The sequence below is a fragment of the Mytilus edulis genome, chromosome 2, assembly GCF_963676685.1.
Source record: "Mytilus edulis chromosome 2, xbMytEdul2.2, whole genome shotgun sequence".
In the NCBI taxonomy this organism is placed as follows: domain Eukaryota; kingdom Metazoa; phylum Mollusca; class Bivalvia; order Mytilida; family Mytilidae; genus Mytilus; species Mytilus edulis.
The window spans coordinates 22,451,481-22,476,289 of NC_092345.1; the positions used below are offsets into that span (position 1 = coordinate 22,451,481).

The window sequence follows — 24,809 nt, forward strand, 5'->3', positions numbered from 1 at the left end:
TTTATATGCAATTCAAGCAACAAGCACACATCTGCAATATAATCTGATATTACCGAAGGTTATTCTCCACAGTTAAAACATTCAGAAGATTTAAGTCAATGTCTATTTATTCACTATTTGATTATTCTTTATTCAACACGCAGTTTGAAAGAAAGTTTGTCTTCATACATCAATTGAATAACAGGAAACAGGAAATTTACAAAGAAAATTGTTGAAGTTTAAATAAAACAACTGTCAAGAGTGATAGAAATCTATAAATATGCTAATTTTGATTTTCAAAATTACTCTTAACATGTTGGCACTAGTTTTTAATACACCAATGAAAGTAGGTCATTGTGAATTGAGGAACCCCCTTGGGATACCAATATATCAGATTACCTTGACCTTTGACAGCTTGACTTTGTTATTATAAGAACTCATTTTACTGTAAATAGATATCTATAACACATTTTTGATATTTCAGTTGTACAGCTTCTCTTTCAAAACATATTATCTATTCAATTTTACAAATTTTAAAACAAGAATAGAAGAAATGGACTTGATTTTGACCTACATCTTTGAGAAATTTAATTTTAAGCAGTTATAAAAGACTGTCTTATATTTCTTTTACAATTCACAAGTAAGTCAGACTGCTTATTTCCATCATTGAAAAGCTCTGTCACAAAAAGAATGGACAATGGACATGAAAGGATACTAGATTAGTTGAGTTATATCTTCTCTACTAGACAAGCACAAAACTTATTGATCTAAATAAGCTTGTGAAAACAATTTGAAACAAAAAGAACATGCATGTTTCGCCATCTACAAATGAAGACCTGCAAAATTTCAGGCATAGTACAGTCTATTTCCAAATCCTACTGGACATAACATAGAGATTAATTGACATAAAGCAAGACAGACTGAAGGAAGTAAACAAAATGTATTTACCTTCAGTTTTTACAACAAATACAGCTGGTACCCCAATAGCTGGTGCCCTGTCCATCGTGATCTCCAGATTTTCTATCATACGTTCCACAATGACTTCCACATAACTGGCCACTTCAGAAACCCCATTGAAAGCAAATACCTTAACATTATGTATGCCTGCCTTGTCAAATATGTAATCAAGATAGTAAGCGCCATTGGATAGTTCATAGGTGTAATTATACTGAACTCTGCCTTGTCCAAAGTCAAATTCTAATTCAACATCACTTTTTTTATTTTCCGAGATGATTATTTTCAGGTCAGTTTTTTCGCCTAAAATGTTAGGTTTTCTCTGTTGTATGATGACATATGTGAGTGGAACTTCAACTTTGATTAGATTGTCCAGGTATACTAACATGGTGCTGACATCATTGCTAGCAGAAACACTTATATTGTAGATGCCTGGTTCAGTAAGAACAATGGAGGCTAGTGAGGTGACATTACTGTTAGATACTGTTGTAGGAATATAGTTAGAGTCACTAAAAACTCTCCATTTGAACTGGACATCTGTTCCTTGTGAGATATCAGAAAGGCAGTTTAGGACTTCATCAGTCTGTAGTACATGTTTCTCTCCACAAGAAATGTTTAAATCTAGGACTGGTTCTAGGACATGGATGCTTTTTCTTGTATGTAGAGTGTTTATTATGTTACTAGCATTACAAAAAATGTGATAAAAACCTGGTTCAGGAAAATTATAAATCAAATATGGATGGGAACTTGATTTATTTGTAACAAAGGCTCCTTCTCCATTTACAACCAACCAAGAAACAGTCATGCTGATCGAAGGTACTGTTAAATTTAATGTTACTTTTGTTGTGTGATTGACTGTGATGATTTTGTCCAATTGAAGTCTAGCTCCTTCAAGACGATTTACTATCATGATTGCCGATTCTAACTTCTGTTGAAGGGTTATTTCCTCATTACTAATAAAAACTTCTGGAACGAATGAGCCTTCTTCTACAAAATCATGTTCAAATTGGATAGCTAATATGCACCCTCGGCCATAAGTTGACACAATCGACATTTCACCTTGCTTACAATTAATTGACAAGGCAGTGGTATTTGAATCTTCTAATGTTGCAAAGTGATAATGGTCTTTGTAAAACTGCACTTTTAATGAGGTATTGAACCTTGACCTTATCTCCATGGTAACCAGGAAAATGACGGACTGACCAGGTAAAAATTGTGTCCTATTTGATTGTATTGTAAATGTTTGGTTCATCAGCTTATCTTCCATAGCAACCTATTGAAAGGAAAAATCCTTGACCTTATAATTTAATTATGCAAGTCACTTTTTGCTGTTAAACGAAAAATCAAAAAGTAAGGCAGAGAATTCAGAGATAAAAAAAATACACATTGAACTCAATTCTATTTTTTTTTGCTACTTATGAATATTTGTGAATTCATATTGTCCATTTTTTTTAAACTTAAAAAGATATTGCTGTTATTTTATGCTTCACACTACCAAACCATTAGCTGTAATTGCATATTATGCTTTACCATAAAATAAGGTCAAACTTTTGAAAGACTACTCGGATTATGATCGTCTCATGGTTGTATCTCAGACTAAGAGTTATACCGACCAAATAAGTAGATGTTTTACTCACCAAATACAAAGTTTCTGACAGATGACCAAATGTATTCCAAACCTCAACTGTTTGTTTGTATACACCCGGCTTTCTCATAACCATTGTCTGAAAGAGAGAAAAAAAAAACATTTTAATCAGCACATTTTAATCTACATAATTAAGTGATAAATGATATTATGTCAGTTATATGTCATTTAACTTGAGTATAATCAAATCATAAAATGATACAAATATGTTCAGAATTAGGAAATCCACTTATACTTCTATAAAAACTTATAATACATAATTTCCTTGCTATGTATTCAATTAAAGCTGCTCAAATTGTTGAATTTTGTGTCCTGAATTCTGACCGTCTATGAGGGATAGCAGTCTCCAGGATTATGTCACTTTTGACATCCATCAAAATGTCAACAATTTTGTTAACTAAATTATTGAGTACAAGATGATTTGGGGAAAGTTGCAGATTGACAAGTTAAAAGTACTACTAAACATGCTAAACAGCATTATCACACAACAGTGTATATACCATTTTGGGATATATACTAAAACAAAAGATATAAATCATGCACAAGTTATAGACTGTGCAGCAATAGTCACATTATAGTCAACCAAGGAAGACATATGAATTATAGAAGTCCCATTCAAACACAAAATATAAAAAAGAAGATGTAGTATGTTTGCCTAATTTGAGACAACTCTCCACAAGAGATCAAAATGACACAGAAATTAACAACTATAGGTCACTGTAGGGTCTTCAACAATGAGCAAAGCCCATACCTCATTGTCAGCTAAGGCTGTTATTCAGTTGTTGTTGTTAATCTTTTTTTTTTACATAAATCAGTTTATTAGTTTTACACTGTCTGACAACTTATAGTTGTAAAAGAGGGAGGAAAGATACCAGAGGGACAGTCCTTTCTCCATTGGCATCTGGTAGCTGAGAGTTGTCCTTTTGCAATCTTAACATATCTTTTCATTTTTATATGTAACCAAAAGAAAACAGATACAATGATGTGTCAAATAACAAATTCCCTTTTTTTTAAATTTCTAATTGGAATAGTTTGAATGATTTTGTGGCTTATGATGACTGATGTACGGCACAACCCATTCAAATTTTGTACATTTCCATTAATCACCAGCTCTTATAAAGAGAGTAAACAAAAGAGACAATGAGGCCTCTCCTTTTTCTTGCTTGATCAAATTAAAGGACATCTTTATAAGATTTTCCCTTCGTATAGTAGACATACTTTTAAACAATCAGACATAGCGTAAATACGCTTTATTCTGCATTCAGCCTTAAAGCCAGTTCAATTTTCCAATCAGAGGCCACATTTACATACTCCGATAGCTATAGAAGTAGTCAACTTTGAAATCTGGTCAAACGGAAATCTGTCTGGCATCATCATTTTCAGTAATTCTCAAAGAAAGTAATGCTTTCTAATGCATTAATCTCTCCCATAGTTTAGACATTCTTGATAATTATATGATTTGATTATACAATAAGCTATTAAACATTAGATGGCATGTTAAAACCTATTTTTCGATAAAAAGGTTTTTCATATTATCATTTCTGATGAAGAGACATTTTATCTAACAAGGTTACTGCACAGAAAACCACCTCCATTTGCAAAATGTTGTTTCAACTTGTCTTTTGACCTCTGACCTCGACATTGAATAAATATAATCAATTCTACCAATAAGCATTGAACAAATATTCAAACCACCATAATAATGGTCTAAAACAAAAAAACAAAATAAGACAATTTATAAGATTTCCCTACTAACAATATTTTTATACCTCAAAATGTTTAAAAGGCACTGTTGGTCAATATTGTGACAAAATTGCATATATCCTCATAAAACTAAAGGTCAAGAAAATCAAGTCAAATTAAATACAAATCATCCCTATTTTCTAAAGGAGGTAACACTAAAAATACATACATTTTGATTGGCCTTAAAACATACAAGCCATTCCATGCATGGACATTAAATATCACCTCATCCAAACCATGACAAGGTGCTGCACATAGACAACACACTTAATATCATCTCCTCCAAACCATGACAAGGTGCTGCACATAGACAAGATTTATACACTTAATATCATCTCATCCAAACCATGACAAGGTGCTGCACATAGACAAGATTTATACACTTAATATCATCTCATCCAAACCATGACAAGGTGCTGCACATAGACAAGATTCATACACTTAATATCATCTCATCCAAACCATGACAAGGTGCTGCACATAGACAAGATTTATACACTTAATATCATCTCATCCAAACCATGACAAGGTGCTGCACATAGACAAGATTTATACACTTAATATCATCTCATCCAAACCATGACAAGGTGCTGCACATAGACAAGATTCATACACTTAATATCATCTCATCCAAACCATAACAAGGTGCCACACATAGACAAGATTTATACACTTAATATCATCTCATCCAAACCATGACAAGGTGCTGCACATAGACAAGATTTATACACTTAATATTATCTCATCCAAACCATGACAAGGTGCTGCACATAGACAAGATTTATACACTTAATATTATCTCATCCAAACCATGACAAGGTGCTGCACATAGACAAGACACTTAATATCATCTCATCCAAACCATGACAAGGTGCTGCACATAGACAAGACACTTAATATCATCTCATCCAAACCATGACAAGGTGCTGCACATAGACAAGATTTATACACTTAATATTTTCTCATCCAAACCATAACAAGGTGCCACACATAGACAAGATTTATACACTTAATATCATCTCATTCAAACCATGACAAGGTGCTGCACATAGACAAGATTTATACACTTAATATTTTCTCATCCAAACCATGACAAAGTGCTGCACATAGACAAGACACATAATATCATCTCATCCAAACCATGACAAGGTGCCGCACATAGACAAGATTTATACACTTAATATCATCTCATCCAAACCATAACAAGGTGCTGCACATAGACAAGACACATAATATCATCTCATCCAAACCATGACAAGGTGCCGCACATAGACAAGAATTATACACTTAATATCATCTCATCCAAACCATAACAAGGTGCTGCACATAGACAAGACACATAATATCATCTCATCCAAACCATGACAAGGTGCCGCACATAGACAAGAAATACACTTAATATCATCACATCCAAACCATAACAAGGTGCCACACATAGACAAGTTTTATACACTTAATATCATCTCATCCAAACCATGACAAGGTGCTGCACATAGACAAGATTTATACACTTAATATTATCTCATCCAAACCATGACAAGGTGCTGCACATAGACAAGATTTATACACTTAATATTATCTCATCCAAACCATGACAAGGTGCTGCACATAGACAAGACACTTAATATCATCTCATCCAAACCATGACAAGGTGCTGCACATAGACAAGACACTTAATATCATCTCATCCAAACCATGACAAGGTGCTGCACATAGACAAGATTTATACACTTAATATTTTCTCATCCAAACCATAACAAGGTGCCACACATAGACAAGATTTATACAGTTAAATCATGCATGGACACTTAATATTATCTCATCCAAGCCTTGACAAGGTGCTGCACATAGACAAGATTTATACAGTTAAATCGGAACAATGCCTGACATAGACTGAGATTTTTAGACTCAATTTCTTGAAAATTTAGTTGAATTTTGCCATCAGCTTTAAAAGTGAAAAAGGATAAAACCAAATGTTAGAGCTCTTTTGTTTGATTCCATGAGTTTATGATTTGTTCCTGAAGAAACTAAGCTTTTTCAAAAGACAACCAAACAAATTTATACACAGATGAGTGATGATTATAGCTTCCAACTTTTATGTTTATTTCAAAGAAAAACTGGTACTGCCTGACAGTTCAACTTTATTAATACTTACTGTTATGAAATATAACCAACTGTCCATCTGTTCAAACCTAGGTCATCAAGAATAGATCTTTTCATTGTCAATACAACACAAAAAGACAAAATAAATGTCCTCATTCTTTTATAAATCATTCATTACATAATCCTGTTAAATGATTGCTATCTTTCACAAGTGACAAGTAATTCTTTCAAATACCAAAATCTTTATAAAACAACAAATTAACTTTGCTAACAACACTGCCAAGACTTTCCACAAATTTCCCTAAAGATTTCAATGCAATTCAAGTGATGAACATAAAAGAGAGAAAAGGCATAAATCAAACTCTTTGACAGGAAACCAGTTTCAACTGATGACAGCACACTGACAAACTAGTATCATTAACACTCTCATCAGATTCTCTCACTAATTGCTGTTTATTTTGTCAGGTCATGGGTCAACAGGGAAAACAAACAAACAATTTTTTGGCAGAAATGATGTATATATATATATGTAAAAAAAAAGTCATCAATTTAGAGTAATAATAATTTCAGTTATTTCTATATTTCAAAAACAATATTGCCATTCCATGATACTGACATTAGCTAGCAGCTCAATCATTAATAGTGTTTAAATTTAATGCCATTTCTTGACCCAAAATATATATCTTAAACTCATAAAATTGCTGCTTTTCTTGATTAGTAGGTCTCAAAAGCATTTGCTGCACAATTCACTTACAAATTCATTAGAAAATGCCAAAGTTAATTAAGGTGTACAATAATTTACTAACATGTCTGAAAGATTTGAACATTGAACATTCTGAAGATATAGCTTCATGATGATCTTTCCACATGCAAACTGTCTTTTGACTTTCATCATATCATTCAATACTGTAGGCAGTTTTCTCATAAAAGCCATTTTTTTCACAATAATGAGCAAGTTCCATAATGAATCTTTGTTTTCATTGCAGATCTTTTCAAGCCAAAATATGATTAGCAATATTGAAATGGTGATATTATCAAATTAAGTTTGTTTGCTTCTTTTTTTCTTTCTCTCTAGCTTCCAGACTGTTTTACTGTAACACATACACATAGAAAAGTATGCAAACTTGACAATTTTTTTTTGGAAAATCCTTTTATTCAAATGTCTTCCTTTCTTAAAATGAAAACAGTAATCAAATGAAAAAATATTTTGAAATGTTTATCAATTTAAGGCACAAACCAGGTGCTCCGCAGGGTGCAGCTTTATATGACCACAGAAGTCGAACCGTAAACAGTTGGGGCTAGTATGGACACAACATTCAAGCTTGATACAAGCCTGAATTTGGATTGTGATTAAATAGTTGAAACAACATAGGTTTCTGACACAGAATGAATGTGGTCTAAGAACTTAAACTTAAAAACTTTTAAATTGGACATTTACCTATTATGATCCAATATCCAAAATCAAAATACATGGTTAGATTCAGCATATCAAAGAACCCCAAGAATTCAATTTTTGAAGAAATGTAATAAAGTTCAATTTTGAACCCTTTCGACCTCAATGCTGACCAATTAAATAACAGGGCCCAAATTTTCAAAAATCTAAATATATATGGTTAGATTCAGCATATCAAAGAACCCCATATATTCAAGTTTAGCTGAAAGCAAACAAAGTTTAATTTTATACCTCAATTTGGACTAACTTGAATACTGCACTCATAAACAAACATCTAAGTACATGTTAAGATTCAGCATATCAAAGAATCCCAAGAATTCAATTTTTGTTAAAATCAACCTTAATTTGATTTTTGACCTTTAGGACCTTAATGTAGACGAATTTGAAAATGGGACAAAATATTAAGATTCTAAATACACAGTTAGATTCGGCATATCCAGGAACGACAATTATTCAATTTTTGATGAAATCAAACAAAGTTAAATTTTGGACCCTTTCCGCCCCTAATTCCTAACCTATTCGGACGAAAACTCCCAAAATCCCAACCTTCCTTTTGTGGTAATTAACCTTGTGTTTTCAATGTCATAGATTTCTATTCACTAAAAATAAAGTTAATGTGCGAAAACCAAGAAAAATGCTTATTTGGGCCCTTTCAAGCCTTTTATTCCTAAACTGTTCGAAATAAACTCCCAAAATCAATCCACCCCTCTCTTTTGTGGTCATAAAACTTGTGTTAAAATTTCACATTTGTCCTTTTAGGGCCCCTAATTCCTTAACTGTCCGGACCAACACTCCAAAAATCAATGTGGTCATTTACATTGTGTTTAAATTTCATAGATTTCTATTTACTTATATTTAAGTTATTGTGCGAAAACCAAGAAAAATGCTTATTTGGGCCCTTTTTTGGCCCCTAATACCTAAACTATTGGAACCACAACCCCAAAAATCAATCCCAACCTTTCCTTAGTGTTTTTGAACCTTCTCTCAAAAAGTTATAGAGATCCATTCACTAAAACTTAAGTTATTGTCCGGAAACTAAATGGCAGACGACAACATCATATGACGCAAAAGGTCGTATAAAAAGTAGTCTTTCCTTGTTTGGTCTGTTAACCAAGATAAAGTCAAAAGAATTCTCCTTTCTCAATAAAACTTTAAAATGGCATTTTCTTAAATATTTTCTTTCTATTGCAGATATTATTTGGATCTATTCCTTTATCTCCCACTTTGCAGAAGAATAAGCTTTCAAAGTCCTTTTATTTTAATAATTTATTTAAACAGGTGTCTTGTTAAGTCATTGCAAGCTTTTAATTCCAAAAGTTAATACAGGAAACTTTTGAAGTGACCATAAGATTATAAATAATTTTATAACTGTATTATGTCATGATAAGATTTATACAATTCCAATTACCCTCTCACATATGATATTTACTGCACTGATAAAGGCAAGACTATCCATACTATTGATACCAGGACTTTATAAATTTTGCGTTTTTCTGAATGTACCTTAATCAGGCAGGCTCAAACCTCAAAATCAAAAATCCAGGGATGTAAAAAATACTCAGAAACATTTCCTTTATATAAAAGACCAGTAAAGGAGACACTTTACTATTACAACCATTTCATTCTTTATCTAACATAAAATAAAAATTTCATTTGAGTTACATTACGCAACCTATTATTCATGTGAAATATTAGCTAAACATGCAAAGGATCCAGTATGAGTAATTTATTTGCATAAGAATACTATTTTATTTTACATCATACAGCATTAACTGTTAGAGTCTCGGGCGCTATACAATAACTGATGACTTCAAAATTCATTACAGAAAACCCACGGATGGGCAAAGATGCTCATAAACAACCATCTTAATTGACAAAAAAATAAAACATCTCCACACTCTTATTGTCAACCCATCTCACAAACTCAGGAAATAAAATAGGATCAAGAAAATAAAGGATAACAAACATATTTATTCTGCATATCAGATGCATTTTATGCCCTTTTGTCATATGGAAATCCCATTTGCAACGTATTATTAATAACCTGCGGACGTGAAAATGTCTTCTCTATCTCCTTATTAAGAAACATAGATTGGCTCTGAACCCTATCCATCATTTTCTGATAAGGGATAATAGGAAATAATTTTCCAATTAAACGCTTGGGTATTTAAAGTGGTACCCATTAAGAAAATCCTGACTGGGCATTATAATGAAACAGCAACTAGTTTGATATTTTTCAATTTGCAGATTGGTGATTACATGGTAATGATAGATGTATTTAATCAAGCAATGAATACTTTTATGTTCTAATCATCCTGTGTAATAGTTTGTCAATTTCCAGAATAAAAAAGGAAATAATGATTATTTATACCAATTTTAACATAAATTCATATACAATCATGTTGTAAAAAATTGCCAGGTCTTTTTTCATCTTTGCACTTTTGTTTCAGTGACTATCAATCTAATATCAGTATAGAGTAGATCTGTAAAAGTGCATGAAAACTTCTAATCTTTATCTGAATACTGTTCATGTAAAACGAAAAATCACAAAAATAATAAACTCTGAAGAAAATTCAAAAAGGAAAGTCTGTAATCAAATGGCAAAATCAAAAGTTCAAACACGTCAAACAAATGTAAAAGGCTGAGATCATGCTTAAAAACAAAAGATATTAAGCATTATAAAACATAAAAAAAATAACTTTTTTTAATCATTTCTTTATAACTAAGGTCTGTTATCTTTAAACACATGCAAACTCTAAAAAAAAATGTTCTAAAAGCAAAAACTGGTGTCTTTAAAGGTATTATTACAAACATCGTCAAAATGAACCAAAGCTAAAACTTGAAGATGTTACACAATATAAAACATGAAAACAAATGATTTAATCATTTCTCTATGACTTGTCAGTTATCTTTAACCGTAATACTCATGCAAACTCTAAAAAAAAAGATCTGAAAACAAAAACGGGTGTCTTTTAAAAAACGTATTATTACTAACATCCTCAAAAAGAACTAAAGCTGAAACTCGGAAGAATTAAGCTACACAATGAATGCATATCTAGTATACAAACCTGTTAGATAATGAAATTCAGCCCCACTGATACACATTCACATCTCTTTGAATATTCAACAATACATCTCAATAGTTCTACAATTAGATATGTTCCCAAACTTTGTCATGTGAGTATTTGGTCCTGTCATGTAAATGTCATGCATTCTAGGGTCATAGAGAGGTAATTAGATATAATGCCATTATTTCCTTGATAGCTTGTCACTAAACATGGCATATACAACAAGACAATTTGATTAAACAGCCAATTATTATCATATTATTTTTCAATTTACATCCCTAGACATTCATACCTCTTGATTAAGTCAATGTCCCCAACTTTCTCCACCCTCCCATTGATGAATAAAGTGATATAGTTGATACATTCCACAGACAAAGTGTCGGAACATGTCTCAACAGTTTTCAACATTCTTTGTTCTAAATATGCATGAAATATTTGCCATTGGACATATAGTAAACAGCTATCAATTGTTATATCTGAAATTACACCACACCCTCAATAGATAAACTCATCATAGATACGAGGATTGAAATTTTTTTATTTGCGCCAGACGCGTGTTTGGTCTTTAAAAGACTCATCAGTGACGCTCAAATAAAAAAAAATGTTACAAAGGCCAAATAAAGTACAAAGTTGAAGAGCAAAGATGATTCCTCCCATAAGTTTGGTTTAATTTGGCCGTTTAGCTTCAGACAAGATGATGAAAATGTTAGAATTCAAAGAATGTGAGAAAAATGTCTCAAGTATTGCAATAGCTCACACAATCAATTTCGGCCAGTCATGGAATAACATTTCCATGGCAAACACTATCTTTTATATGAAATAGGGTTTGCAAGTTAAAAGTGAAAATTGACAATCATAAAATTGTACAATCGCATAGAAAAAAATTACTGTAAACCAACTTATTTTTGCGGATAATTTATTTCACGTTTATCCCCAGCTTGTCAGGCCTCCTTCGCGGCGATTTAATTTCGCGATTTTCTAATTAACTTGATGTATTTTAATAAGGAAAGATTCAAGTTATACATATTCGCGATGATTAAATTTCACGTTATTTTTCTACTCACGAAAAGTCGCGAAAATTAATCGCTTACGAAATTAAGTTGGTTTACAGTAAACTATAACAAACAAACTTTTCATTAGCTCTTGTGGTCAATATCTTAAAAGGTTTTTATTGAGAAAAAAATCCATTTACACTGAGCTTTAAATAGACTCTTTAAACATATTAGTCATATTAAATCTGCCTTGTGGTTTAATAAAATATAAAATTTGAGATATTTTTGGGTAAAATGATAATAGCTACAAATATCTTACAAATTGTGTTTTAACCATTAATCTTGACCTAAAATCTATACAGCTAAACATATAGTTCTTTATTTAATTTATAATTCCTGAGCCTGAACAGAGCAATTTTAGGTCATAATTTTCTGCTCAGATAAATTTATAAAGACTAATGTGATTACATTGAGCATACATCAATTTAAAGAAAAGAGAGATGTCTGTTACGGGGTTAAAAGGTCACCATGCTTTACAGACATGACTTTATAAGCCATTGAGGTGAAATTCTTTTTCATACTTTAAAGTTTCAATTTTCCCAACAAAATGCATTCTGGGATAAAGGGATACAAATACCACACTGTGCTTTAAATAATTTATTGTCAAATTTCAAGGCCATTCTATTCTGTTACAATGGTTGATCAAATTGAATTTTTAACCTCACTTAAATGTTTCTTATGAAAAACAGCTTTGATAAAGTACTGATAATAATTTGAAATCTTTATTTGAAATCTTTTATCTCTCAAATTGTAATAACAGTTTTTAATATTTGTTCTGAACAACAAAGCTTTATTAAATTTTAAAAGATTGAATCTAGCCAGATTTTCATTTTATTCAAGTAATCGGTAATATCAATCATTGTTTTAAGGCATATAATACTAGGCATGAATTGACAATAATAAAAAATGTTAGGTTTAATAAGACTTTCTCTTAAAGAAGAAAACTTTTAATATAAATCATAAACACAATTTTTGGAAAAATATATTCATATAGAATTATCTATATTAAAAAGTATAGATTTTCGTATGTTTATAAATTTGCAGAGTTAGAAACATGCAAAATCAATTCTTCACATTTGGTATTATATATCTAAATATACTAGAATAACATATTGAATCTTGAATCTTTAGAATATTAGAACGTTGCACAACTGCATAACCACATGAACAGGGATATATAATGTAAACCTTTAATTGCAATATTATATTTTTTTTAATTAAACAAATGATGAAATTTACATTTTGAAAAAGTATAACAAGAATGTGTCCCAAGTACACGGATGCCACATCGGCACTATCATTTTCTATGTTCAGTGGAGTGAGTGTGAAAATATGGGAAAATCTCTTATTTGGCATTAAAATTAGAAAGATCATATCATAGGGAACATGTTTACTAAGTTTCAAGTTGATTGGACTTCAACTTCATCAAAAACTACCTCGACCAAAAACTTCAACCTGAAGCGGGATGAACGGATGGACGGACGGACGAACAAACAGACGAACGGATGGATGGACGAACAGACAGACGGACGCACAGACCAGAAAACTTAATGCCCATGAATGGGGCATTAAAACTTCAATGTCAAATTTTTTATTTTGAACTTAACAATACGGAATTCTTACATTAAAAACAATAGCCACTGTTCAGATACTTTATCTTTTATCAGATCACATTTAAGTTCACAACTGGAACTTAATATATATACTATCGCAAAAAATCATATATAAAACTTCTCATTTTCTTTAATATACAATTTCGTTTGTAACCTTTTGTTAACAAAAATATCTGCAGGTTAAATCAAGAAATAAAATGTATCATACATTATTGCCAGAACAACTGATTTAATCCTTTTTAAATTGAAACTAACACAAGATAACCTTCTCTAACCTATAAATAATGTTCCCTGTATTTGCATTGTATAACAATAACTTATATATATATATATATATATATAAATATGTGTGGAACACCCCACCCTTAGTTTACCTGCAGATACAAGTACAATGAGTCAGATTTTTACTACTTTTCATTTAAATGTCAAATAATAAAATTCTGGTATTTCGTTTACAGGACTTTCTCCTATTATTTTCACCAACTAATATGGGAAGCAGTTTATAATCACTCAAGTGGATCATTTGCCTTATTTAACAGATAGGAGTGAATATAGCACCATATACTGAATGGTTTCGTTTTACTATGAACGCCTTCAGGTGCTGGTTTTCTAACTGTATTAAAGACCCATTGGTGGCCTTTGCAGTTTTCTGCTCTTTGGTTTAGTTGTTTTCTCATTGACAAATTCCTTATTTCCATTCTCAATTTTATCTTACCAAACAGTCTAAAAACTTAACTTTCCAAAAGAAGATATTTAAATTTAATCCTCTCTGGAAAGGGGGCAGACAAGTAATGACTTGCATATTCAAATCTAATTTTGCATAAAAATAATTCTAGTGTCCTTTAAGTGGAAATCATCTGCACGATTCTGCATGATGAAATGTACTCATGTGACTTACTTAATTTACCATGCATTATTGGAATCTTGTTCTATATTTTTCTATCATCAGATTATGATACAGGAGGGAAGGGAAGAACAATCAAATTTCTGACCATTCGATGTCTGCATATATCCTATTGATTAAAGCGAAATTTGAACCATTATCCAATTACCAACCAAAGTGTTATATTGCAGTAAATTATTAAAGTCATCATTGTTTAAGCTGGTATGATGCATCTTTGACTATACTTTATATTATTTACTTCGGACTCTATTCATAAATTTATATAGCCATGGTGTAAAATGTGCTACACAAATATCTTTATCTCAATATTTTTTTCTTTATTCCTTTATTTTTTTGTGTCAGAGGTCATTATTTCTGGTCCTTGGTGTGAATTTGCTTGTAATATTTTAACTGCTTTCATTTATAAAATATCTTGAGCAAATGACTATCTCATATTGGTCTTAAAAGTATCCTGCTAACCTGAACTAGGAATTTGGTCATCAAGATCCTTAAAATTTATACCTGCAAGGGGCAGTGAGTATAGGATTGATGTCGTCTCTTTCTGTTGACTGAATGCTTGTGACAAAGAAACAGGTCCAGTGTATCAGTCTAGATACTCTAGTACACATTTCAATCAATAAAACATGAGGGTTTACTTCTTAATAAGATTGATAGATTACCCCAAGAACAATAATATACAATGCACATCCGTCCATCCAGTTTTTACCAGTTAAATACATGTACATATCTTATAATTTAAAAAGAAATAACTATGTCTATGTAAGGATAATGCATCGATTGATATCATGCATAAAAAATGACATAATCAGTAAAGGAGTAGGTCCACTAAGACCCCTTTTTGACCCCAAAAATATAGCAGTTTTACAAAATTGTTAAAATGTAAATTTTTAGTTATTTATCGGAAAGTAGAATGCTTCTGCTACATAAATATGGGCTGTTTTTAACAATAAAATGCATATATGTCGGGTACTAGCATCATTAAGTCATGCTAAATTACTGAAATCTTCACAATTCTATCATTCTAGTTAAATTGTTGACGGTTTCTGTCTTAAATGAAAGTGGTCACATTTTTGTTCATTCTTAATATTGAAATGTAAGTTGTATTTGATGATAATACATAACATATATAAAGGTTGAGGATGAACACAGATGCTGCCACTTTCATTTTTGACAAAAACCATCTGAAAAGTTACATTTTTTGGCATATTTGAGCGTTTTTAATGACTCAATCAGTTAAAATTTTTCACATAAACTAATTGAATCAATTGAAATAGACACTTAAGTGTTTAAAAAGTGTCCAAAATCTTTCGTCAGATGAACCTGAAATTTGAGGCTAAAATCGGCCCTTACCGGACCTACTCCTTTACATAATAGTTAGGGGTATCTTGAATGTAAATATGTTTAGATTTATAAATAGTACATATATATCGATAACGTGACAGATTTCTTTAATAGTACTTGTTGGAACTGTAACTAGTAAAATAAAAAAGTTATTCGATTTATTATTAAGCTCCATTTATATTCAGCATTTTCATAAACCCTTTATTTTATTGTAATATTTTTTTCATATGCGATTTTATATTAGTTTTCTCAACCAGTCTTAGACTACCATATACAATTACCATTGAAATATAATATCTATAATCTATTATATCTTTACATCTTTTTCTTATGTGTCACATATAAAGACATGTAAACATTTATATTTAAATAGATGATTACCTTCATATATTAATACCAATAAATAACCACAGTGAATCATAAAAACTTGAGGCCTAATAGTTTTATGTATCTGACAATCTCTTTAAAAGTGCAATTCTAATGCAACAATTGGGCAAAACAAATTTTATATCAATTCTATATTTAACATTTGATTTATTTTCAGTTGGTGCTACAATATTGGTTTGATCTTTCAGGTTTTACAAAATATAAACTGCGTAAATGAATCTTCATATACATATTTTTGTCATTAAAAATAAATTTATGTATTTGCCATATTTGATTTCAATGTTCATTATCACAAACAAAAATGCACTACTATCTAATTTCGCTTTATTACAGATTATCCTTGGGTGTTTTCCTATATATATATATTATTATAACTTCAACTGGTTCATATTAAATATCTGGTACCCAAGATTCAATAACTCACCAGTAGCATATCAATTTACCAGATTCAAGCCCCATTATGTAAAAAACTTTGAAAGTTTTCATAAGAATCATCATACACTTAATGGTACAGCAAACTTTTAATAAGAGGGAAAAAAAATTTTAACAAATGATAACATCACTTTATAAATTTCAATGCTTCCAAAGTGCTTCTCTGAAAGGAGGAGCATTATAAGCGTGGGATAAAAGTCAGTCAAACAGTAACACAGAAACAAAACATTTTACAACAATTCATAACTGAAACTCAACAATACCTCAGTTTAAAACTAACTTTTATCAAAAGCAGTATTTTCAACATGTTCCATTATTCATCTTTAGAGCATGTCAAAATATTTATCTTTGCCAATACCTGACAATAAAGCTAGCTAGGTATTGAGGTGTTTAATTTCTGGTTTAAGGGTTAAATCCTTTACTGCACTGTATCAAATTGTTATTTAATTACCTTGTTGTGAGATTTATGACATGGATCTGATCAAGCATTAAGATGAATGAAAGAAAATTCATTTTTCTCTCAATGCCAACTTTTTATTATAATACAACAGTTTATTGTTGAATTGCATATCTTGACTTTACAATATGCCCTAAAATTTTTAATATTTTAAATTATAAATGTATTGAAAAGGTGCCTTTTAATCACCACTGATTAAAGACGTTAACAAACAGTCTTTAAATAACAGACAAGATATAAAATCTGGCAACTGTTAAATGTTTTTTAAATCTAAAAAAACTTCAAAGAAGTAAAGTGCAAACATATTGCATCTGAAACATTTTCTCCAAAAACAGTACAAATAAAAATGCATCAAATATAACAATTAAAATTCTAACCTGAATTACGGTACAAATATTTCTTTCTAACCTTCCTATACCACTTCTGATGACTTTTGTCCAACAGGTAAAAATTCTCACACACCTCCCCCATTGTTATCATGCATGCAATAATGTTGCCGTAGTGATGAGAATCAAGCCTCCCTTTCATTATCCTAAGCTTCAATTGTTTAATTTGCTGACCAATGAGAAAGCAGATGATAATACATGTGATTACACCCTATTTTAGTGAAGTCTGATGGGCCACAGGTGGATAAGAAAGATAGAAAGTGTTTCAATATGGACTGTTATCATTTAATTTGTTTTGCGACAATAAAATTCTGTCAGATAAACATGAATATGAAATCTTGTATACATTACAGATAATGCAAAGATCCTGATAACCAATTCAATATTCCTATCACAGATGATTTATAGCAATAAAATATACAGCCAAACCAAGTCCATTAAATAACTTAATGAAAGTAGTGCAATCTATTTCATAACATTCATATTAAAAAATAGAGCTGGGCGTTTGCCTTAAATACCTGCAATAGATATCTGGAAAGTCCATAACCTAACAAATTATCTCAAGGTTCTTTTTCAAACTTTTTAGAAGACTTGAAAACAAAACAGGTGTGCATTGCATTGATTTTTACAAAACTGGAAACCAAAACAAAAATTTCAGATAACTCACCTCATCTGAAATAGTTCCGAAAAATGGGTAGCTGATGTCCCATACCAAACTCCATGGATGGTTTTGGAATAGAGAGGTATTCGTATTTGATTGATTGATTGATAAGTGTTAAACGCCACTTTCATTTCTATACCGCTATTTGGTGGTAGTCTGTTTTTATTGGTTGAGGAAGGAACTGTATAGCATGTATCATTAACTAACCCTTACTGTACAGTAGTTCTCCTTAAACTGACCAAATCACAAACTTTTAATGTCAAAGCAATATAATAACAAGAATGTGTCCCAAGTACACAGATGCCCCACTGGCACTATCATTTTCTATGTTCAGTGGACCATGAAATTGGGGTAAAATCTCTTATTTGACATTAAAATTAGAAAGATCATATCATGAGGAACATGTGTACTAAGTTTCAAGTTGATTGGACTTCAACTTCATTAAAAACTACCTTGACTAAAAACTTTGACCTGAAGTGGGACGAATGGACAGACAAACGGACGAACGAACAGACGGACGAACTAACAAACGGACCCACAGACCAGAACATAATGCCCCTCTTCTATCATAGGTGGGGCATAAAAACATGGCATCCACACTATCAATTTCTATGTGCAGTGGACCGTAAAAATGGGATAAAATCTATAATTTTGCATGAAAATTAGAAATATCATATCATAGGGAACATGTGTACTACGTTTCAAGTTGATTGGACTTAAACTTCATCAAATACTACCTCAACCAAAAACTTTCACCTGAAGCGGGACAGATGGACAGACAAACAGACGAACGGACTGACGGACGCACAGACCAGAAAACATAATGCCCATAAATGGGGCATAATAATGTGTCTGAGAAATGAATCCCCAAGCTTTGCAATTTTCCAGGTAAAAAAAGGATTATAACAGTTGACAACTCACTCTCCAAAATTAAACTCTGAACGCATGCTGAATGCGGAATCAAAAATGGGATGGATGGACACACCGCCAGGGCATAAAAGGTATTATATCAAAATCGTAAATGAAAATAATAAAAAATGTGTTAAAAAGTGAAATGTAACAAAATATCTATGTTTTTCTTCCTCACTAATTAGATGTTAGAGACATAGAAAATCCATCAAGTCTTTAAAATAATCACGCTCGACTCAAACTATTTCATAACCTGAAATTTTCACCCACTCAATTATATATTTGACAGCTTGGGAAACAGGCTTTATTTAAATATGATGTCATGCAGAAGTGACTAATCCCCAATTTTATCTTTCCTTAATTCCTGTTGCTGTAAATCAAACTTGCTTCAAAATGACGAAATATCGTCTAGAAATAATCAAAACTGAAAAGTCCACTAAACCAAAATGAAAACGTTAGTAAACCAGTTTTTTGGCGTTAAAATTGTATACTTAACTTGGATGGAGAGTTGTCTCATTGGCACTCATACCACATCTTCTCATATTTATTGAAGGTCATTTCACATTTCAATTGCACAAGTGGTTGAGTGAAATTATCAGCATAAATGTATATGTTTCAAATATAGCAAATCTGATTAAAGAAACTGTTCATGCTTTGCTTACAAGGATTTGACAAAACTTTAGTCTATTTTCTGCTCTTGTAATTGTTAAATCAGTCAATGAAATTTCAGCCTTCATATTTTTGGAGGTGTGTGCTGGTCATATGGCAAAACCAGACGATCCAGAAAGGTCTTAAAAATAGAAAGTGATACCGAGCACTGTCAGATCCTTGTAAGCAAAGCATGAACTCTGTATCTGTATTTCAATCAGACTATTATATCATTTTTAACAAAGACCACCATTATATATAATACCATAACTTACAAATTTGAGAAAAGTGAGTAGATGTGTCTACCGAGAATGAACATTAATGTGTTTGTTATGTAACTGTACTTATTACATGTGTTAATTAAACTTTTATCTGTCTTAACATCAATGAATCTACAGAAACTTTGAATGTCACTAAACTTGTATCATTTCAGCATTATGATGCTGGATCTATTAATTTTGATTGATTCAAAAAGAAATAAAGGTGTACTACTTGGTGATCAGCTTACAAGTGTTCTATCTTGAACTGATTCTTTGACAGTTTTAGCAACTCATATGTGTCAAACCACCAAACTAAATGCTAAATACTTTAAATGATACCAAACAAGAATATGAATATAACAAATGCTTCTTGAATGTTTTTATCGGTAATTCATATATTTTCCCTTTGATCTTACTGCCTAATTTTTTCGAGTATCAACGTACTGGCTGTATCACTGAAAATATTAGGCAATACATTGTGTGACATCATAATTACCGATAAACAGTATAATAGGTAGTTTCGTTTTTGATACTGACTATATCATGTGGAATATCGTAACTCGCCCTAATGGGCTCGTCTAGATATTCCACATGATATAGTCAGTATCAAAAACAAAACTACCTATTTTTCTATATATATTATTTTTTGGAAGTCCAAAATAAAATATAATGGCTGACATGGCTTACAGGAGTCTACAAATGTCTACACTGTAGTTTTATTGGCACTTTCAGTGATGACACATGACAAAATTGTAGGCCCTCCATGTAAAAATATTTAGCAAATTGAAAAAAAATCTTTCGTAGTCCAAACCATTTTCCTGAGCAACCCAACAATACAGATTATTTTGATTCGCCTAACTTTCAGTTGTCAGCATTCTTAATGTAGGTATCTGTAGAAAGATACTTCTAACATAGGTAATATTGAGTTCCATCACATTAAATGCTTCAATAACCACTCTCTTTAGGATGTCACATTATGAACATTATTTCTTGACACAATGAGGCAGTCATAAATAATAATAACCATCATACAGTTAATTTTTATCATAGAAAGATCTTCAAGATGAGCTGCTCTATTTTGGCTAGAGTATCTCTTTTGAATACAGAAATATTTATACGTAAATATATAAATAAATAAAAATAGTATGAACTATTAATTTTGCAAAGTTACCCCTGATTTTATAAAAGAATGTCAATGACCACAAAAATTGAATTCTGAAATAAAAACTAGTAGAATATCTGCAGTATGACCCATTTTTTCGTAATATTTTTACCAGTTAGATACCGTAATCCTTGATTAAAATACTTCCTTATTTCAAAAGTGGTCAAGTTAAAAGGAAAGATTCAAAAATAAAATGAAAGCATCTCTTTGTATATAAGTGTGCACCTGTAGTTTTCAGATCCTTCCTATGTTGATATTACAAATCAATACAGCAGTTAATTTTAGGCCAACCAGTCTCCAGACAAATACATCTTTAATTAATATAACCATGAATATCTTTCTACAGACATTGTGACCTATTTCAGTTTTTAATATGTTTTAATAATTTCTGTAAATATCTTATTACAACTGTCCATAAAGTGGAACTAAATACAGATTTTGGGAAATCAAGTTAAAGAAGGAGGTATTGTGAGCCATCAAATTGTCAAACTAAGTACTATGGTTTTGCTCATTGTTGAAGGTCATACAGTTACCTTCTGTTGTTAACTTTTACTTTATCTGGTCTCTGGTGGTGAGCTGTCTCATAAACATATTTACTTTTGGTATTAAGCTAAATTTTGACTTCGAATGACCTTAGATCTGCTCCAAATAACTCTCTGACCTCAAGCAACAATCATTTTTTATTTATGATGTCAAAGTTTTTAAATAATGATGACAAATTTTACTTATGCGATTTTATGTAATGGCGGACATATTTGCATTCAAGTGTAAATATGTCTATTATATCTATTGGCAGACATACCACATCTTTTGGGCAAAATGTGAATTAAGCTCCCTTTAAAATTCAAACTGGTCTAGACTCCACTGATCACTGAAAAGTCATGAAAAATGAATCAATGCATTTCAAAGATTAAGATAAGACAAATACATTTGGAACATTATCTCTAACAATTTGAATTTCTACAAGACTTCAGACAGAACATTGTTTAAATAAGGTTACCTTTTTTCTTTAATGGTATATCGATAAAAAACATCATTAATTTCCGTAATTTCGTTTCTTAAGACAGCCATAAAAAGCTAACTGATCAAGTGAATCTTATCCTCAAGACACAAATATCTTTGGGTCAATAACCGCTTTATCTAGAGCAATAGTAGAAAATCTACCAAGACTTAAACAATTATTATACTTTTAAGTGAACTTCTTCAGGAAGTAATATATGGTAGTAAATAGTCAATACATATAAATAGAACATAACAATTTAGGAACCTTAAGGTACCAAACTCACATAGCCTTAGTCTGAATTTCATTCTAGGAGTCAACTTCTAAGCAGTTTAATAACAATTTAGTCGATTATTCCTACCATATAGTGTGCCAATATAATAAAACTTGGTTTCAACTATACAAAAAATAAGGTTCAACTGTTATCATCCAGAATCCACGTTCCTGCCCTTATACATGTATAGTTATATTTTAAAGTATCCATAACCTTTTGGAAATTTATGTGCTGACACCAATCTAAGTTGAGATCTTTTTAGTATCATATGTGTTCCAGCTTGTTTCCAAAATTTGCAGAGATCTTCCTCTTTTTTTATGAGACCATAAATCTAATTTTGATTTCATCTCATTGTAAGCTTATGACCAATTATCATTCAGAAACCCAAACTGACAAATTGACTGACTGGTAAACAGATAAAACAAGAATTTGTCCCAAGTACACAGATGCCCAATATGCACTATCATTTCCTATGTTCAATGGACTGTGAAAATGGGATAAAATCTCTAATTTGGAATTAAAATTAGGAAGTTCATATCATAGGTAACATGTGTATTAAGTACCAAGATGATTGGACTTCAACTTCAACAAAAACTACCTCTACCAAAAACTTTAACCTGAAGCGGGACAGACGGACGAACGAACAGACACACAGACCAGAAAAACTTGTGCAAAATCAGTTATTAGCGAGGGGAAATAAAAGTCCATAGATACAACAGAGAGATGACACATACTAGCAGGCTAGAGCCAATGTCTGAAATATTATTTTAATTGATCATTATGTAACTTCTATTCATGAATATGAGGTCATTGTCAGTTTACCTCATTGGAAAGTTTGTGTTATCAATGTTTTCTGTTGCAACCAAAATTGCATTTTAATTGCACAAAACTGTTTGATTATTTATGAGATACCTCAACCGAGTTCTAATTGAGCAATTCTGATTTAACTACCAGTGCTATCAAGCTTCTTAATTCAAAGCACTTGTCACAATCTATTCCAAACAGAACCAACCTGACTTTATGCACAAAAATTAATTAGAAAATCAATAGTTTTTGTTATAAGCCATTATGCTAATTCTGATGAATTGTTCAAATCTCACCTGAAGCAAAATTTGATCATGTTCAGGATTATGTCACAAAGTCTGTTTGTATATATATACAAACATTTGATCATGTTCCGGATTTTGTCACAATGTCCCTTTGTATATATACTAGAGTTTGAATTTGATCATGTGTATGATTTTGTCACAGCATCTCTTGGTACATTTGTTCTTGCGTATGCCAAGAGAACATTACAGTCATTATATAAAAATGATGGTGAAATGTTTTAAACTGACTTGGATAAAGACAATCATGATAAACATCATCAGAAGCACTGGAATAGATAGAGATCAAATTGAGGGAAACATGTTTAATTTCCTCTGACCAAGAATTAATCTAACTTATGTGACAGGCTTGGCTGGTTGATGGGAATCATCAAAACCATAAAATAGAGAGATTTGGGTATCAAAGAATTAAAAAGAGTACCTACAACAGGATAGTTTTTTTCTTAAAAAAAACAACAAATACCAGGACAGATATCTAATTAAACATTGTAAAAGTTTCATAGATTTCGAAATATATTAAGATCAACCATGTTTCTTTCTATTTTAAGTGAATGAATTGAGATGTGAAAAAAAAGATATTTTTTGAAAGAGTCAAAAGTCAAATATATTTGAAAGGTTTAATTATTTAGATATCAATCACCCTATGGTGTCCCTCTTAAATTATAATAAAGTAGCTGGTATTTCCACTGACTCTGAAATTATCACAGAAGGAGCTTAGGATGACTTAGCACTGTAATAAGTACTTCTCAGGGTGGTAAGGGGCTTGACAGACTGACAGATTTGATAGAGTGCTATCTTTAACACAGAAGTATATAGACCAGGCTATATATTGGCTATAATCTGTTTTCAATGTGACAAACATTCAATAGTCTTCAAATTCTTTTTTTTATGCTTAAGAACTACTTAGAAAACACAATAAAATATTCCAATTATCAAATGTGTTGCAATTGGCTTCATTTCCATTGTAAGCTTTCATCAAGTACTAAAAAAAAAAAACATAAATCTTTCATTCTTAAAATAATAAATATGCCAAGAGTATGAAACCTCTGGCCCTACAATGGCTTTTCTTAAGCCCTGTTGACACTATGATAGTTTTCTGTGAAAAAAAACTCAGTCATTTTTTCATCTAAAACTTGGTCACAGAAATAGGCTCGAATTCAATATTTGGCTCAAAGATACTTCTCACAGAATTATTGCAATGTAAATTGTAAAGTACAAATTTTCTTAAAGTTTTTATGCAGAACTTGGTGAAAAAAAGAAAATCAAATATCT

The 24,809-nt window shown here is 31.2% G+C and overlaps 1 protein-coding gene across 1 annotated transcript in view; it reads right to left on the reverse strand.

Annotated features, from left to right (window-relative positions):
* LOC139511735 (polycystin-1-like protein 1) overlaps window positions 1-24,809 on the reverse strand; it is a gene marked incomplete in the record, with an annotated part of 223,869 nt that overhangs the window by 136,029 nt on the left and 63,031 nt on the right. The window contains 2 exon segments of the mRNA XM_071298777.1: window positions 928-2,206; window positions 2,571-2,657. Coding sequence (XP_071154878.1) covers window positions 928-2,206; window positions 2,571-2,657 — 1,366 coding nt within the window.